We start from the raw sequence: 19,778 nt of genomic DNA, 5'->3' as shown, positions 1-19,778 counted from the left end.
ATGCAACACCCTACACTTGCCCTTATTATATATTTGCAAGAGAAGAGAAAGTTTGAGAAACATCCTCTTGAGTTATCAGCACTAGCACCCTTGATCCTGGAGTCGAAGAAAGAGACCACAAAAAGAGTCTAAGACAACAGAAGTTGAAAGAAAAACATGGCAAATTCTAACACCAGAGATCAGAGGACAGGCAATCTATTATCAAGGCAAAGAGGTCCTCCGCACGGGTTTAGTATCCAGTTGTTATTATATTGTCTGATGGGAAACTGCAGGAAATGTGTCTGAAAATCCACTCGGCTAACTAGATCAGATTGTTCCATGGGCCAGACCCTTCAAAATTAATGAAGTAGTCCTCAAGTGTTTTGAGGACTTGATAGGAATGAACAAGGCTTGGAAGAATATGAGAAAAGAAATTCTGTACCCATGCATAAATGCTGGAATTGCATAGCAATAAAGTTGAGATCTTTTATTTATGAGTGTAATTTTAACCTGGATGTATTATCAGTGCTTATTTAAGATTTTAACAAATGATGTTTCTTATAGTGTATATTGATGTTAAAGTTATGTCCACTCTTGAACTGGAAGGTCTTCTTAATCTCAGTCTTTCAACCTGCTCACTTGACAAGTCTGCTGGTAGGAAGGCTCTTGCCACTACTACTGTAAGGTGAAGGGGCATACATATAGAAGGTAACGTCAAGATCAGGGATCGTGTTCCTTGGAGTGATGAATGAAGGATAGTGGGTATTGCTGAAATTCAGGGAAGATTTGCCCAGTTGTAATGCTTAATGAAATGCTTACAGTCTGTTTAGGAAGGAACAACTGGCAGAAAAAGATGTTCTCCCACTCATTAAAAAATACTAGGTCTTTTTCCAGCTCACTGGCAGCTTGGAAGAAAATAATTTTGGATTCATCTGGGTCACGCGAATGAGGTGAGAGGATTGTGAAATACCACGGAGTTGCTCCAGAGAACAGAATGATGAGCCCTGTAAGTGAAAAGAAAAAAAATATGTGCCAATGCAGAGAACTTTCTTGTGAATGACTGTGTTGGAGAGGCCATGCTCCCAGTTCAAAAACCTCATCTGAATTTCTAAAAGCTACATGGCAGTGTGCAGAAAAATCTCAGTTTCTTTAAAATACCTTGTCATCATCGGGGAGTTCTGTATTAGACCTCATCCTGACAGAGGACTCCCACAGCCCATCACATCAGGGTGTGGGTATCCTGTTTAAATCACAGAAATGATCCCCAAATAGTTTGGATTTCATTTGTTGTTGTTCAGTTCACCAAACAGACAGTTAAACTGAGCAGAAAACAGAAGAGGTAATGGGCAAAAACCAGTGAACAGAAAATGTGAGTGATAGTAGTTAGCAAACATCTGTTAACTTATGTGATGTTGAATCACTAATAAGTGGAAATATGAGCATCTGTTAATGCAGAAATGTTTAGTCAGTATTTTTCTTCTGTTATTTGGCATAAAGAAGGCAGGTTATAAATTTATGGTCTGTAACTGATTAAATATTTTCCATTTAAACTAGCTCAGGAAGATGTTAAACTGCAGGTATTAAAATTAAAAATATTATTGCTGTCTTTTAATCAGTGGGTTTAGAGAATTTGCAGCTGGGACTTTAGTAAGAGCTGGCCAAAGAGATACTTGAACTGTTGATTTTTCAGTTAGTTATGGAAACAGGATGTTCCAGAAGATTGTAAAGAAAACTGATCTTATGTAGCAAGCTGTTTGAGAGGCCAAATTGTACTTTATGTAAAGCTTTGTCTGTGTTTGTCATTAGGTATTTCATTTCAACTCATTCATCACTAAGGTGGTGATTGTCAAATATTGAAGTGAGCCAGTCCTGACTCTATTTTTGTATAGATTCAGGACCTGGTAGTCTGGATAATGCTGGGGCTGTTAGTGGAGCTACACAGATTTGCTTTACTTTAGAATTAGCTCCTCTGGGTCCATGACTGTGAGTGAAAAGATGTTTCAGTGTTTAGAAGTCACTGACTCGTCTTGGTACGATCTGTGTTAGGGAGAATGTGATAAAGAGCAAGAAGATGGGCCTGCTCACTCCTCCTGTAGTCCAACTGCAGGACAAACTCTTCTGAGTACAACTGCAGAGAAAAGGTGCACCAGTGTGTTGCTATAGTAATTAGCTTCTGCAATCAGGTACTGGCAGCGTTTAGAAAACTGTACTGGGAAAGTGTGTTTTACAGCCACGTTACTTAAAATGTGAGGCAGGCCTCACAAGAAAGCTTCTCTGAGCAACCCCCTCTCTTGCAGGGGATTGTGCTAGGATGGGATGCAGCAGAGAAGGGTTCTTAATTCATTGGTGTGAGACTAAAAACATTGAAACACATGGTTTTGCACTACTTCTGGGCTAGCCATCACTCTGACACTGACATTGTGTCCTTGACAAAGCCACTTAAATCTTTCATCTTAGTGAAATGGGGATAGTTGTAAGTGCTCTGCAAAAATATTGTAAAGATTAGTTAGATAAAATTGGTGACAGAGTATTTAAATACCCACCTCTCTGGTATAGCTATACTACTTCTTTGCACACGTGTAGCTCTAAAAATTGTACATTGGTAGTGATTGTAAAGATGAGAGGTCAAAGTAAGTGAAGATACTTCCCCTGAGCCACTCAGCTAGCACATCTAGTGGCAAATCCAAAAGCACAAGCTACATTAAAGCTGTAGAGTAACCCATTTTCATGTTCTTTTCTATTTTGGGAGCTACTAGCCAGCTGGCAGCAGTTATGCTGAAAGATATGATGCCGTTAGAGAAGCAGCTACCTGGATGACCTGGATACCGTTCCTTTCCAGGGCTGCAGAAGGCTCATTGTCATGCATGAGATAACGGAGATGTGTATCATGTGTATCATGTATCCTCCATGGAAAACAGCCAGGATTCCACTGCTAACTATAGGCCAGGGGAGTGAGCTGGGCTTTGCACAGTTGCTCTGTGGTCATACCGAATCTGAAGATAGTACTTTTTATGCTAAGTTAACATATAATGTAACGCTTTGCTCGGAGGCTGGCAGAGGGGGAAGGCAAGGGGTGAAATCAGTCTTTGTACTTTGCATAGATTTGACTCAAAATCAGCCTCCTAGCAGTGATCATAAGAACAAATACTAAAGCAGAGTTTGAGGTCTGGTTAGGGAAGGAAATTGGGGGTTTGAAGACTTGCTGTAAGCCTGGAAAGAAGTAGATCACATGCTGTTCACTGTGTCTCAGAAAGGGAGTGGCGAAGCTGCTGGTTTCACTGAGATTTATTTGGACACTCTGACAAGGCACAACAGGCAGTGAAATAAGAAATAGTAAATAAAGCAAGAGATAAGCTTATCCCACACCTGACATTACCCATCATTGGTCACAAGGAGCAGTGACATTTTGTACAGTTAAATTTTGCGAGAGAGACAGAGGGAGAGTATATGGCTGGTCTTCCTGAGCGTCTCCAGCAGTGAATCAAATCCGTCTTCATTGTGGATGAAAGATTCCTTCTTTCTTGCCAGTGGTGGTGTTTTAAATTTTCTCTAATTTCTGGTGAGTAGTGAATTGTATCTGCTGTGATGACATGAAAGCAAATAGGTTGTGCTTTGTTCCACTGCCCATGAGACTATGGAAAGGTGGCTGAGCAGTAAGTGGATACAGTGAGATACATGGTTTACTTTTTTTACGCTTTGAGTTCAGTGTCTTAAACTGCCACCTGATGAAGGGGTCACAGACTGGTAGATCTAACTGCACAACTCCTTCCCTTTATTTTATTTTGGCAGACGATTTACTTGGATGATGACGTCTCTTCCTTTGTGCAGATCAGAGGTTCTGTTCCACTCTTTTGGGAGCAACCAGGGCTTCAGGTAAACAAATAAAAAGCCTACCTTACTTATCGCTCTTGCTGCTAATAATTTTGAAATTACATAAAATCTAATTGTTTTTTTGAATGAGCAGCAATGCTCATTCTGTGAAAATGCTGAGCCCATTCATTTTAGGTTTACTTTGTAGGAAATTTTGCATGTTTAGATAAACAGAACTAAACCAGGCAAATAGCTATAGTTAAGTTTAACAATTTCATGTGTTTATGTGCATCTACAGGGAACTATTTCTAAGGGATTATGTCCTAATGTCCTAAGCTGAAGCTTACAGCAACATCTTTATAACGTTTTCAGATTGATTTGGAATAACCTTTCCTTCTGAAGTGCCTGGTTGGCTTGATGATGTTGATCTCCACAATAAAATTGGAGTAGCTGGGTATACCAGGAACTCTATAGAAACACATTACCTTGAAACAAAGTATAGTGTCTAGACAGTGTGTTTGCTAGATTTCAGTCAAAAGGGTGATGTTGATACAACCTGATCTTCTGCAAGGCAGAGATGTAGGATTTCATCAGGAGATTATTGCATCAAGCCTAGCAGGTTACTTACGGTCTGTGACTTACAGTTTATATACAGTTACAAGCTCAAATAAGAATCATCCTAGCACTCTTTGCATTCTCTTAACAGAGGGATAAGCAACTGGAATGAGTATGCACATATATGCATATGTGTTAGTAGAGAGAATACATAATATAACTGGTTTTTTTAGATACTTTAAAGGTTATTTGATACTTTTTTATCATTAAATCTAGGACCTAGAGACCATTCAGAACTACTAGATTTAGCACAAAAGGAAGGTGACTGAAGGATCCGTGTTCCCTTTGTTAGCACCATCCAGTGCCATACTTGCTTCTTTTTATAAAGCAGCTGTGCCTGTATGGTTGTGCACACATTCTGCCCGTGGTGTAGCTGTATCCAGCACTGTGTTTCTGTGTGTTATGAAGCCATAGAGCTTTTCCCCAGGTATTTTTTGGCTAGTGGGTAATGTCAGTAGTTAAATAGAATTTTCAACTTTTTAGTGGGGACACAGTTTGCTTTTTTGCCTATTCTGGTTTAGATTATGCAGCTGTCATTTATGTTGGTGAACACTCATAACTCTTGTTCTTTGGATGTGAGTGTGCTGGCACTGGTGTTAGAAAGAATTGCTTAAACCGACCTCATGAAAAACAAAAGGAGATGAAGTACAGGAAACAATGCATGATCCTATAAATAATTAACAGTGTAGTTTTTAGAGAGGAATGAAACCCTCTGAATACTGTAATAACAGTAGCTAGCATTCAAAAGGAGCCTGAGGCTACTGTTGTTAACATCCATATTAAACGTCCTATTAGATTGATGGCACAGGATTTCATCCTTCATATTTTCAAAGGACTGTTCTGATGCTTTTTTAGTTTCTGTAAATAATGAAAGATGAAAGAACTCAGGACACACAACCCATGGAACTAGTACAGCTGCAGCCTTTTCTGCCAAGGGAAGGACAGGCAGAATGCTGGGCACACAGCCCAGGGATATCTGCTAGAGGAAGCTGGCAAAGGGATGTGATTTTTTTGGCCATAAAAAGATGTGTAGGTATCCCTTTGCTTAATGATAATTGTATTTTCACTTGTAATTGTAAATGTTGTTGTCTAATAAAAGCTGTGGCTTTTGGATTAAGGGTATTATGTGTGTGGGTGTGTGGAGTCTGTTAGAGGTGTCTGGTGCTGTTAAATAGATGTTTTATTCTGAAGGAAAAAGGGATACATCTAGTGATTTAGGACTCTAGTGACTTAAGTTATTTCTTTCTTCTCCTTCAAATGTTTTAATTTAGGTGGGTTCTCATCATCTAAGGCTTAACAGGGGTCTGGAAGCTAATGCTCCTGCCTTTGACAGGTAAGCTTCATTCCACTCGTGCAATAACACAGCAGCCTGGTATTTAACCAAGATTCCACAACTTTATGCCTTCCTAGGAAATCCTGAGAGATGTAAAACATCTTTCAGATGATGTAACCAATCCCCCAGGTGTTGTGGATTATTAAATGGGTTTACTTTATTTATTAACTTTTTCTGTTTTCGATGGTAATTGAATTAATTTGGTTTCTTGGCTTGTTTCTGTAAAAGCTAAGAAATACTGAGTAGTATGCAAAAGAGTGTGTAACCTTTTGTGAGCCAGCAAATATAAATTTACACTTAAGGTACGCAGAACGTGTTCTTTACCACTGTACCCCAGCTAACTAAAAATTAAACACTGCTTCCTCTCCAATCTGGATTTTTTTTTTCTCCACATTGTTTTGTTGCTATACAGAAATAACACTATCTTATTCTATGATCAGAGATGTATGATGCTGTCATGATGATGCTTTTCTACTTTATCCAGAGACTGGCTTGTGAACCTTTCTAAACCGTTAGTATTCTGCTTGTCAGCTGAAAACTGTAAAAAAACCCCATACATTAGCTTGATTCCTTTGAATGTCTGACTATGAAGTACTGTCCTTTAAGGGCAAACTCCCATGGGCATCAGTGGGAACATTGCCTGAAAAGGACATGAAAGATTTGGCCTGTGGGAAATTTTCAACTTGTAAGTGCCAGGTCATGTGATTAATTTCTGTTTTGATTTGGTTTTGGCAAACCAGAGTTTATGTTGGTTTTAGGTAAGGCCTCTTAATTCCTCATTTCATTTACTGCAGCTGTTAACAAGCATATTAGTGACTGTTAATAGTTTTACAGCACTGAAGACCTCTGAAGGGACTATGGACCATAGCAGTCTGCTTTGAAAGATCTTAGCTTGTATTCTCCAAGCTTTTTAAGGCTCTTAAGTCCTCCTGAATTCAAATGCCTTTGAGACTCATGATCTTGTGGTCATCTGGTGCCATGATAACTTGCCCTGCCAGTGTCCTGAAGCTCCATCTTGGAGGTTTGCATTCCGTGGCAGAGGTAATTTGTTCAAGTAGAAAACAATAACTTATTTAGCATGCTCTTGTGGTGCCCAAGAAATTGAGGGTACCTTAGCAAGGAGCAACTTCATAACACCATTTTGCCCAGAGAATCTTTCTTTTTGTCCCTGATGCAACTGGTGAATAACTTCTGTGTAAGAAACATGAATATGAGGATCAACTTGCACTATTCCTTCTTTCCCTTGTATACAGTAAAGCCCTTAGGTTAGATAAAGTTAGAGATCTGTCTGCTTACAGACCTGCAAAAGACAGTCCTTTGAAAATGGGCAAGGAACAAGGGACTGCTTATATTGAAAAAGACACTGAAACTTAACAACCTGCTGCAGTGTTGGAGTGGATTTAGCCTGTTACATTTTCCCATCTGATAGGTTAATGTGTTGAGAAGGCACTGTGAGAAGCAAATGGTAATCTTGTTGGTGGATCTTTTTCATCCCCTCTCCCTGATAAGTCCTCCAGAGCTCTGCTTACAGTACTCAAGCAGGTGACCTGAGCTTCAGCTGTTTTGTTGGAAGGGGGCAACATTGGCAGAGAAGTAGAATTCTTGATGCTGGGTTCGGAGGGGTGCAAATGTATGGGAAGAGTTGGTGTACAGAGAGCTAGCTGCAGAATCAGGAACATAAATAGCACTAGAAAATACATTTACCCATGTTCCTTGAAGGCCATGCTGATAACTCTTTCTTTCTTTTCTTCCCTTCCATGGTTGTCTGTGTGGCTTCTTTCTGGTTATAGAGTTTAAAGGTGCGTGCCACAAGATGTGTGCTTGCTGTTTTTCTCACACTTTGCCATTGCATGTCGCTTTGCAACCTGTAATAGCTTTTCATTTGTGTGATTATTTCATTGCTTTAAGATCTAATTGTTTCTTGATGAGCCAGTACAGCTCCTGTCGCACACGCGTGCCAACTTGAAAACAGTTTATTGAAGGGAGAATGGGTGCCTCTGCATCTGGCTAAAAGCTCTTGGCTTGAGGGTCTCTAAATATCAGGCTTTAAGAGATTGGGGATATATGCTAAAAATATATACTTGTCTTATTTTATGTTTTTCCTGAAGCACCTGGGCTAGGCCACTTGGCTAAAAGGACCTTTGGTGTGATCCAGTGTGATAGTTCTTATGATTGCTAACCTTGCTGCTTCATTTAATTGAGAGTGAATGTCTCGATGTTGCGGTAGCTCAGAGATGCTTGAACCCTGTCAACTATGTGATGTGTGTTTGTGCATCTCTGGCCTTGGCACTGGAGTCCTAGGCCCCAGTGCTGCTGCTGACTCTTTGCAGGCTCAGTCCTGCAAGATACCAGACAATTCCTGTTGAAGTGTAATTTTTTTTCCCTCTCTTCTTGTCTTTCCTATGTAGTTCCCAGGCTGACAGCAAGAGGTGGGAGCATACAAAGGGCAATATCAAAGCTGACAGTGACATAAGAGATCTGGGTCCTGTTTTCTAAGATGCTTCTTTCTTTAAGTTCAGTACAAATTACTGTACCTATCAGCTGCATACTGTCACCATTTCACAGAATCACAGAATGTCATTTGGACTTTAATAATTGATTGCAAGGAAACTGACAAAGATGTTTGTAGCTGCTGTGGCTAAAACTTTCTACCGGATGGAACAACCAGTGATCTCTACTTCTGCATTTTGAAAAAGGTAATAGGGAACATAACATGGTTTTGTTTAATACCTATTTTGGTTACTTTTGCTGTAGGCATATGATGCTTCTGAAAGAGCAGTATGGAAAGCAAGTGATCGTTAACCTGTTGGGAAGCAGAGGAGGGGAGGAGGTGCTCAACAGAGCTTTTAAGGTAAAAACAATGTATTTTGTTTTCTTTTTGTTTTTTAACTGCTGATTTCCCCTGAACCCCCATGTTCTTCTGTTTCCCTTCTGGCCCAGTAGATGATGAATAGTATATCTAGAAAAATGTTGTTACTTCTTTACTAGACGTTACATACTGAGAGAGTGGTGCTTCATAGTCTCATTGCTTAATTTCCAGCACTGCCTTCCTTCTCGTTTCTTGATGCATTTGTACACATTCTCTTTAACCAGACTTTTCAAAAAATTGCTCTAATTTTCCTGTGAGTAGTCCACATTTGCAAAAAATAATCGTGGTCAGCTTTGTCATAGTCCATAGTCACCTATGCAGTCAGGTGTCTCGTGGGATCGCCAGAACTGCTTGGGGGCCAGGCCCTGCCCCTGGCTCACTGAACGTGAGGAAGCTGTCTTGCTCTGACTGTAACGAGAGATACTATCTTGCACTGATTGTGATGGGAACTGGCTGTCTGAGCACCAGGTGACAGTCTGATATACAAAGAGAGAGGTTTTCCTGGCTTCTGAATGTCCCTAGGCACAACTAGTACCTGAAAGCATCTGGGTTGTGCTTTCAGGGTGTCAGGCATTGTAGAATTAAAGCTGCACTGAGTGCTAGTGCAGTATTCTCATGGCCAGATTTTTAAAACCCATGTGTACTTGAAGCCGCAGGTTGGCGCTAAGTGGGATCTGCAGCAGTGCATGGCTGCCTGAATCTGGCTGCAGGCTGATGGAAGTCTGCTGCATAAGTGCCTGTTGCTTTAGAAATCTGACAATAAATACTTTGGAGTGTCGCTTCCTAAGAATAATATGAAGGAAGTTTAAAATACACGCCTATAGTGTTACGTATTTATCATTGGCAAAGAATAATACAACAGTCCTGAGTTCAAATTTTTACTGTGTGAAACTAAGCAAAAGGAAAGTTGTAGTTAAATAGTAGTTCCGGATTTGTTTCCCTCTGTGTTCAAATAATGCCCTCAAGACAAGGAGTGTCTTGATTTTTTTGGCAGTTTTGCTGTGTGACAATTTCCTCCTCCTCCAAATGAACTGGGGAGGACTATCAGCTTCCCCAGTGGAAAGTGACAAAGTGAAAGTCTCCCCCTGTACAGAATATGCCCACAAAAATTTATTATGACTGCAGCATGCAAGTCAGTGAGGAAGGTACAGAAGAGAAGTCTGGTCCTACCTTCTGTTTTCAGCTTCTGACTGAATTTCTACATGACACAGATAAGCCTCTATAATCTCTCAATTTCCCTCTCTTTCAAATAGTTTTTATAGTTTGTTTTGCAAAAATGTTGAAATTTACAGGTAAGAGAGTAAAATGCTCAAATAACTTATGAGGATACAAATCTGACTTTTCTTGTTAATTTAATACAGATATATTATCAAAGACCCACATTGTTGAGGACAGTGTTGTGGCCAGTATCATACAAACAGAAATTAAATCAGAAACATCAGGGCATCTCTAGATTAAAGACCTTGCATTCTTTCATTTATTTTAAATAAATATATGTTTTAATTTTAAAAATTTGTTGATGTTTAAAAATAAATAAATTATGAAAGCACTCGGTGAGCTTAAAGAATTTAGTCTGACAGCACTGGAAACGAGTTTTGTACCCATTCAAAACAACCACCTCTTGGTCCTTTCCTTACCTTTGTGTTTTAATAATGAATGTTTAGAAAGAATATATAGTTAATTTTTACTTGGATTTTAAAGGGCTTGAATTAGTAATAAAGTGACTAATAGGGGAATGATTAGGATTGAAAACTTTTCTCCTTTTCTGTCATTAGTTTATTTCTTTGTTTCTCCATCTTCCTTTGCTTGTATTCCTTCCTCTTCTCCCAACTCTTGCTGCAATCTTAGTAATTCTTATCAGAGTTGTTTCAAAATACTCCTGTAATTACTGCTGCTGGGTTCCCTCGATCAGAATGTCACCGCTACCATTTCTTTATGCAACAGGAACAAATGAAAAATTGTAAATGACCAACTTACCTTCAGCTGTTACCTGAATCAGCTGTTACCAGACCAAAAATCAATACTGTTCCCAGTAATGCTGTTCCTCTCATAAGCATCCCCTGTAACAGTTGTAATTGTGTTTACAGTAGAAGTGATGCTGTAGTGTAGAGTTGCAAATATGCTGACAGCGATTTACACCGATGCAGGAGGTGAATGTCATCCTCAAGTGCATTACTAGTGCCGGCAGCTGTAAAGGCGAGTTGGGGTGTCAACAACAAAGAAGCAAATACAGAGTGTTTTGGCTTCTGTAACAGTGTAATGAAATATATTTTGCACATCTCTCTCCAAATACCATGCAAGGCCTTTAAATTTGTTTCTGCAGGGAGGGCTTAATATCTTACTTGATACGATTATACTGGTGTAACTGCTGCATGCAGGCTTTTAATGTAATACCAGAATTGTTTTGTTCAGTTTGTGTCACAATCTAAGTGGAGAAAAGCATCCATCTCTTGGGATGAGAACGTGCAGGAGGGAAGGGAATAGGCAAAGGCTTGCATAGTGAGAGTTAATATGACAGTTCTCTCTGGCTTTGTTGTGGAGCACAGGATGTATTATTGTCATATCTGTTACAGATATCTTAATGAAATTTGTGGTGATTACGGAAATGTATGTGAGGTCATGGAAACTGGAGATGAAATAATGAGGCTATTTGTGTCTCTTCTTTCACTTCTGTGGTTTACCACAAATATTTAATACTATATTTTATCTCTTTCTTACTTCCTCCCCAGGCAACCTCTACCTAAATTTAGGGACATATTTTCCCATGTCTTGGCACTTAAGGAATGGTTAAAAAATACAACCCTGCACTATTATTCCCTTCTACCTTAGGCAGCTCTGAACACCCTTCCCATCAGGGTCCCAGTCCCGAGCCTGCCCAGAGCATCACTGTTGCTGTACACCCTCACGCACAGAGGTAGCAGCCCACTGCTGCAAGGCTGCCACTAGCCAAGGTGCAGACAGCAACAGTTTGAGGTATACTTTGAGTTACAGTTTGAGTTTCTCTGCAGAAAAGTTGAAGTCTAACAATCCATTCTACTTTTGGAAAGAAAAAAAATAGTGAAGTTTAGTTGCTTTTTTCATTTTTGTCCTTTCAAAATTCCCTATGAACTTCTCAATATTAAAAATGTGATAAACAGTCAAAGTTTAGTAGTGATAAATGCATGCTGGTATCAATCCTTAAACTGTGGCTTGAGCAGGATTTGTTTTCCTTCATTCTCTATCTAAACAGAAACTGCTATGGGCCTCTTCCCATGCAGCAGACACTCCCATGATAAACTTTGACTACCACCAATTTGCAAAAGGTGGGAAAACTGAGAAACTGGAAAATTTGCTGAGACCTCAGCTAAAGTTGCACTGGGAAGACTTTGGAATCTTCACAAAGGGCAAGAATGTAAGTCCACGGTGAGTGTCCTTGACCCTCTGTCCCAGCATGGCCAGGCACCACCTGTCCTGGCCTTCCCAGGTTTCTTGCTGTGTTTAGACCATGAGCCTAAATGACCGTCTTGAAATACAATTTGGAAACAGAGTGTAGTCTTGGTGATAAATAGATTATTTGGCTTAACTGTATCTCCATTGTTTGGAATCCAGAAAATTACCAGTGCATGGATTTGCTAATTCAGTGTTGCAGATGTAGTCAAGTAATGAGACATGTTAATGTCCACAATGCGCTTGCACTGCCAAAATGTGGGTGGGTATATTCAGGCTGAAAATTTGACGATCTTGTTCAATCAACTGATGATTAGATGTTATTTTTAAATATACCTTTTTTTTTTATTTCCTCCCTCCTCTTGTGTTTGGTTACCAAAGTCTGCAGACAGGTACTTTTCGAATGAATTGTTTGGACTGCCTGGATCGTACTAATAGTGTACAGTCCTTCATTGCACTGGAGGTGAGTTTGTCAGAAGAACTTTTGTGGATGCCTGTACTGCATATGTTCTCTATTCCATGGGAAAGACAGGAAAGAGGGTATAACCCTCAGTGATATAAGTCTGTCTTGCCAGCTCTATGATACAGAATGGTGCTGGTTGGAATACTTAAACTGAGGATAAAAAATACATTTAAGAACATTATTGTTGTTGTTTTTTCTCCTTCTGCACCTAATCCAGATCCTGCTTGCTCAATTAGAGAGTCTTGGGTTGAACTCTAAATCTGTAATTGAGCGCTTTGTGGAATCCTACAAAGTGATGTGGGCTCTCAACGGCCATAATCTGAGCAGAGTATTTACTGGCAGTCGTGCCCTTGAGGGAAAGCACAAGGTAAAGAAAAATGTCAAAACTTTGCTTTTATTCATAAGGTTTTTTTACTGACAAGTAAAGAAAGATATCCAATTTACTCATCAGTGTCATTTGCACTGATGATTCCTGTCTGATGTAGGTTGGGAAGCTCAAGGATGGCGCCCGCTCTGTGTCTCGCACCATTCAGTCAAATTTCTTTGATGCAGTAAAGCAGGAAGCCATCAAGTTGCTGCTCATGGGTGACTTCTTCAGTGAGGAATATGCAGACAAAGGCAAGATGCTCATGGACCACACTGCACTACTGGGTAAGGACAGTGTAAATCCTTTGCTTTTCTTTTGTGTCTGTTCTTAGCTGTCTGACATAAGCAATTGCACCCTTTTGAAAATATAAATAAAGAAGCTACTTTTGCACAAATCTGTTGTTTAAAATACTGCTTTCAGGTGACCATAGCACAACTCAATGTGTTTTAATTCCTCTGTGCTTGTTTCTCTTATTTTATTTTGGACTTCTGTGTTTGCTGTTTGATGATGATCTCCTCTGACAGTTTAGAGGCATTGGACCAGAGGGAAGGATTTTAGGGCTATATTCCCAGTCTGGTCTTGTCTGGGTTTTTCTTGAGGAAGTCTCTTGAGCTCAGATTGTTTATGTCCTTCTTTTTGGCCTGCAGTTTGAACATGGTTTTAGCCATTTGGATCTTTAAAGGCACATTTATGTTGTTATCTTGGTTCATTCCCTGTTTTACTCCAGGGTGCTGATAGTCTACAACACATACACATTTGTTTGCACCTATCTAGAGTAAACCAAATTATCTCTCTCTGAGAAGATACTTGTGTGCAGAATACAGGATAATTGCACCCACAAGCAGTACCAGGTGGTCAGTTTTCTCCAGAGGACCACCAGATTTTAATAGGATAGATCTGAACCATTCGGCGACACTTCAATCCTGGGGCTGTTCCCTGACGTGAATCACAAGGAAAATATAGGTAGTTTCTCTATGTCTGACTGCCTGTGCAAATCAGGTAGTTAAAGATGAAGGTTACCTCAGTTGCTCACACAAAAATAGCAGCACACTGCTCATTTTCTGTAGCCATCAAAAATAAGTGAATATAGCAGTTTCCTGTGAGGAGTTCTGACCAGGCTAGAGCCATGACAGTGCTGGTTTTGAACTCATGTGAGACTCTGTGCTGCTCTCTGCCTTTCCGCCCACGCTCTAAACTTCTCAGAGCTTCAGTTTAAGTCAAAACTGGTGACATCCTTGATTCCTGTAGGCTAAACTGGAAAATATTAGGGAAGAAAAATAATTTGCTTGCTTATTACTTGAAGTGCAGGAAAACAGGTACTGAAAGTGAGACACCAGCCCTTCAAAAACTTTCAAAGGGTGCTGGGTTTTTGGAAGAGAAATTGCTGGCATCAACCCCAGTTAGCTTGTAGTTATTGCCATTACTATTGGAGTTATTCCTTAGCTTTTGTGTTGTTGCTGCTGGGTTTATGTCATTATTTCACAGTGACTGTGTTGTTGCTGTCTGTATGCTTTTTGTCCTTTTACAGCACATTCTTTTTTCACACACCCTCTTTCTCTCTCCCCTCTTCCATCAGTAACTCCAAGTATTTTGAAGGCCATGTCAGAGCGACAGTTTGAATTCACAAGCTTCAAACGTGTTCGTGTTGCCACGGGGACCTGGAATGTGAATGGGGGGAAGCAGTTTCGAAGCAACATCCTTGGTACCAGCGAGCTGACAGACTGGCTGCTGGATTCTCCCAAGCTCTCTGGAGTTTCTGAATTTCAGGGTAAAAATTAACAGTCAAAATGTGTAAGCAATATTTGCTGGCAACTCTAGAGACAGTGAGTTGGGACACAAGATTTGACCAGCTGTTCCTTTCAAAGGCAGTGCATCTTGGAGGACATTTTCCATCAGTTCTTAAGGGTGTATTCAGCTCCATGTAGACTTGTGCTGCCTCCTTGTAGCAGTGGAATGGTGTGTGAAAGGCTCCTGACAGTCAAACCTACTCCTTGAGTCTATGCCTGGTGAATCTGTTTTGAACCTTCAGCAGGTCAGAATTCAGAGGTCTCTTTCATGCCATCATGGGGTGTATCTGCCTATTCTCCATCCCCTATTTCATTTTCTTCTTCCATATCTCTGTTCTTCTTTATTGTAAGTGGGAGCTACATGCTTAGGTGCCCTCAGAATATCTCCTTGGTCTTTATCTGGAGCTAAACGTATCTGTACAATCTAGATTCTGAGATTGTCTGGAAATGCTACTGTCAAAGCCTTCAGACAAAAATGTTGAAGGCAATTTCAGTTTTTTAGCAGTATAGAAAGCTCTTGTGCTTGTGGCTTGCTTAAATTGCCTGCTAGATTCTTATTTGCAAAACCAAGTCAGATACTGTGATTGACTTACAGATTATTATTGAGGAAAATGAAAAGTTAAAGTTATGTAATTTAAAAATGGAGTGGTTGCAAACCCTGTGTTTTTGTTGTTACAGTGGAACGTTTAGCTTCCTGCAGGCATCACAGAGGTAGTCCTGTGTCTAACCTTGAAGCTCAGGAATTCATTCCTCAAATCCTTGGCTACTTATACAAGTTGTCTCATTTGAACCCTTAGTGCCTGAATGCATGGATATGTGTTTAGGTGCAGACAACTGTACTCTGTGCAGCTTAGGTGGATGATTGGTCCAGACTGATTCAGAAACAGATTAGATGTGTTAGCACATGACTATGTCCATGATATTAAAATTTGTTGAGAGCCTGTCACATGCTAACCTTGCCAGGCCTTCCCCTCGGAGAACTGGAGGAGCAGGAATAAATGGTACAGGCAGCCATAGTGTGGTAGGTCTAAGCAGCTCCTGGGAGGGAGCTGAGTTACGTGAGTGGGCAGAGCTGGGGTATGACTGTGCCAGTGTCCGTGTTTGTGGCAGTGTCAGTGCAGTGCCTACACAAATGGATAAGTGTCCAGAATTATTAATGGGAAATAAACACGTGACAGTGCCTGTCATGTTAAGCCAGTAAAGGAAGCCAGCTCTCACGTGCTAGAATTCACCTTTGTGTCTACAGGGAGTTGCTGCATATTTTACTTTCTGTTCTTACTTTCTGAGGCAGGTCTGATTTAGGTTCTTACGGTTGTCTACTATTTAGGTCTTCATGTTGAATTAAGTTCCTGTTACCTTGGGTGTATGACAGTTTAAAAAAAATAAAATCTTTTTAGGCAATGGACAAACCTGATGGATCAAAAGATATACTTCACACTATTGTATGAGAGCATTTGATCTTGGTGTTTTACCAGGGTAATATCCACAGGCCTGGGCCAGGGAAGGGGAGAGTCACTGTGCTCTAGGGTGACTTAAGCTTAAATGCGAGTGATCTAAGAAAGACTCAGAAGAAGATAAGAAGAAACTTCAAAGGGTTCCTTAAACTAGTAGATAAATTAACTAAAGACATTGAGAGGGAAGGGACATACTGGTGTGTGGACAGTAAGTTCAGTTACATAGAAATCAGTGTCAAAAAATAAAAGGAAGAGCTTGTAGGGTAAAATGACACATGGGTGAAAGATGGTGGGCAGTGAGATGTGGTGATGAGTGGGGTGACGGAGAGAGAACAATGAATATTTTCTCATCTTAACATTGCTACAATATAATGCTCTGTTCTGAACTGCTTCCTGCAAGAGAGATGGAGACCAACTGGTGGGAGAAAAGCAGGAAAAAATTTCAGAGGAACTGCAGGGGTTGTTTTGTGAGAATAGATAAAAGGAGCTATGAATATGTATAGCTTGGTAGGGGATACACAAAATAGAACTACAGGAATGATCTCTGACAGAAATTAGTAAACAAGTTGTTAGAAGATACAACAAAATAGTAACTCTTGTATGACTTTTCCCTCTTGCCAACAGATGATGAGAACTGCCCTCCTGACATATTTGCAGTGGGATTTGAAGAGATGGTTGAATTAAGTGCAGGGAATATTGTGAATGCCAGGTAGGTTAAAAAAAGTCCAAAATAACAAAAAAACCCCAACCTCAAAACCCAAACAAACAACAAACAAGAGCACTCTCTCCTCCAAAAGGAACCAGCCAAACAAAAGCCTCCAGAGTTGTGCTTTGTATGGTCAGGTGTATAGAATACTTCCTTCCAAGTCTGTTGCTTGTCATCATAGCTTTAACAAATTAACAAATGGCACTGGGGTGGTGTTGAAAGTGCTCTTTCTCTGTGAACTTCAGTACAGTAGAATGCACTGTGTTTTCTAAGTCTCTTAAGTCTTTGTTTTGGCAGAGAAGGATTCTGATGGTTCACATTGATTTAACACTTGTCCTTAAAAACCTGTTTGATGTTGGGAGAATGTATTCAGTGACTACAGACATAGTTGACATCCATGTGGGAATTCCAAAATGAGTGAAATGTTCCTGTGGCTAATTGTATTTATGAAAATTATAGCTAGAGGAGGAGTTAAAGGCGAAGCCTGAGCTTGGCTTGGTCAGCATGTACAGTAGGCTGTAGTGTATGCTGGTCCTTTTGAATCTGAAGGAGGAATAGAGATGTAGCCCTGGAGATAACATTTCCACGCTGATTCATCAGGCTGCCCAGTTAGTTGTCTGTTTTGGGAGTGACAAGTTACAGCAGTGCTTAGCATGGCTGCTGGACTGGTGGTATATCTGCATGTGTCAGTTGACTTTGGAGATAAGACAACAGTAGTTCTGCAGAAGCAAAGGTATATACACCCACCTACAAACCTTCAGCTAAGAATGGCTAACAGCTATGGGTAGCCAGTCATCTCCCACTCAGAGAAGATCTCCTCTTCCCTGTGAGCACAAGAAATCTTACAAGTCATGAGATTGACATAGATTTTTACCACAATCAGTTTCCAGTTATCCCCAGTGAATGAGGGTATCAAATGACACGTGAGCATGGATCTTTCCAAGCATAGTAGACAAAATCCCTCTTATGTGCAGAAGCAGGATAACTGTATTTGTGCCCTGTGCCTGGGCTCACTGACCCTGCTAACTCTGGACTGGCTCACAAGGAGGTATTATTTGTCTCTGCCATGCATCCTACAGCACTTCCAGTTCTGGAGTGAGCATGTGTACAGCCTAATGGATGTCTGTAAACCTAAGGCATGGTTAGTCTGCTCATTTTATTGACTGTATGTGGTTTGTTTTGATTCCATTAAATTATTTTATGTTTGTTCCAGTACAACGAATAAAAAAATGTGGGGAGAGCAGCTTCAAAAAGCTATTTCCAGGACTCATCGCTACATTCAGCTGACATCAGCACAGCTTGTTGGTGTTTGTCTTTTCATCTTTGTACGACCCTATCATGTCCCCAAAACCCCAACCTCAACAAACAAACAAAAAACCCCAAACAAACAAAAAAATCCCAAACCCCAACCTGTTTCTTCAGCATCATCTCCTGTTAGTGTGACCAGGGAGGGCTGGAGTGATTTTTCAGCTTGGTGGGAGTTATGCAAACCTGGATTCCGGTCTCTGCTCAGTGTGGGAGAGGGACATGTTTCCAGGCAGCAGTAGTCTGGAGTCCATCCTGCTGGGTAGCACAAAGGCCAGGCAGCCTCAGTGTCTTCCTCCAGTTCAGCTGAGAAGCTGGGCCTGCTCCAGGTGGGCAGTTAGGATGTAGCACATTGTTTGTTTGGGTGCTGTCTTTGCAGAAAAGAAATTACCTGAGATAGTAAGTCTGAGAGTGTTCAGAGTGCCAAGTGAAGGCAAGTGCCTGCTTCAGCCTGAAGGTCAGATTTTACTTTCTGACCCTCTCCCTAGTGTTTCTGTATGGTTTCAGGCTGGTTCCAGGCCTGAAAAGAATGGTAGAAAAAGTGGAAAGGGAGGTAGGGAAAAGAGACCTAATTTTGCCCCCTAACATTTTATAGAATTGAGAGCTATAAGGGCCCATCAAGTGTTTGTCTCTCCTAGATGTCACAAGAACTGGAACTATGTGACTAGTCAGGAGGGTGCAGAGCTGTGTGTCCTCAGCTTACTAGCACCCGTGTCCCTGGAGGCTGACCAAACTCCTCTTGCCCCTAGAAGATTCTCATTTTTATTAAAGAGTAAAGAGGGTGGTCAGGCACTGGCACAGGTTGCCCAGAGAAGCTGTGGCTGCCCCCTCCCTGGAAGTGTTCAAGGCCAGGCTGGATGAGGCTTTGAGCAACCTGGTCTAGTGGAAGGTGTCCCTGCTGATGGCAGGGGGGTTGGAACTGGATGAGCTTTAAGGTCCCTTCCTACCCAAACCATTCTGTGATTCTATGATAAGAGTACTATGCCACAGGGATTTCTGCATTAAAATGCCTTTGCCATGAGCAAGAATTAAGCAGGCTAAGTGTGAATGGGTAGGAAATGAGCAATTAGCCCAAACTATCTTTGGTCATCACTCTGTCCTTAAAGTCTAGACTTATCCAACCAGTGCCCTTTACTCCATGTTAGGTAGGGACACTTATCGGCCACTGCATTTTGTGATTAAAATATGAACAGCTGCCTCCTTCTTCCCTCTGGTCTTGCATCTACTGAGAAGATGACTGCAGTGATAGTGCAACAAAACATCAAGTGCTCTAGGCTAGACAGAGTAATGCAATCCAGGTAACCCTGATGGTTTTGCATTGCTGCCTTTCCGGTAATCTTTCTTCAACATGATTTTAAAAAATTACGTATCTTTGGTGGTATAAAGCAATCCAGAAGAGAAGTGTTTCTGTTAGTTTTTGATTTTTCACATGGCTTACAAGAAATTTGAGTAATCCAGCAGGAAATGCATGGTTTAAATGGAGATCAGAAGCAGAACAGCACAATGTCTCTGTTGCATCTGTCAAACTGCTAGCAGTTGGATGTAGCCCTTTGAAACTCAAGAGAAAAAGGGAAGAGTTTGATTTTAGTGACCAAGTTTCATCATGTAATGCTAATGTGCTGCTACGTGTTGTGCGCTTGTGTAGTTTTTCCCATGTCTAGAAA

The 19,778-nt window shown here is 40.7% G+C and overlaps 1 protein-coding gene across 1 annotated transcript in view; it reads left to right on the top strand.

The window, feature by feature from the left end:
- Positions 1-3,768: 3,768 nt before the first annotated feature.
- Positions 3,769-19,778, top strand: part of SYNJ2 (synaptojanin 2) — a gene marked incomplete at its 5' end in the record, with an annotated part of 38,086 nt that continues 22,076 nt past the window's right edge. The window contains 10 exon segments of the mRNA XM_029087277.1: positions 3,769-3,852; positions 5,676-5,737; positions 8,492-8,588; positions 11,836-12,008; positions 12,414-12,495; positions 12,713-12,862; positions 12,981-13,146; positions 14,439-14,630; positions 16,728-16,812; positions 18,023-18,154. Of these exon segments, the coding sequence (XP_028943110.1) occupies positions 3,769-3,852; positions 5,676-5,737; positions 8,492-8,588; positions 11,836-12,008; positions 12,414-12,495; positions 12,713-12,862; positions 12,981-13,146; positions 14,439-14,630; positions 16,728-16,812; positions 18,023-18,154 (1,223 nt within the window).

This window comes from Antrostomus carolinensis, unplaced genomic scaffold (assembly GCF_000700745.2).
Source record: "Antrostomus carolinensis isolate BGI_N321 unplaced genomic scaffold, ASM70074v2 scaffold4321, whole genome shotgun sequence".
NCBI lineage: Eukaryota > Metazoa > Chordata > Aves > Caprimulgiformes > Caprimulgidae > Antrostomus > Antrostomus carolinensis.
The sequence above is the reverse complement of the archived record's forward strand: the minus strand, read 5'-3'. Positions and strand labels throughout refer to the sequence as shown.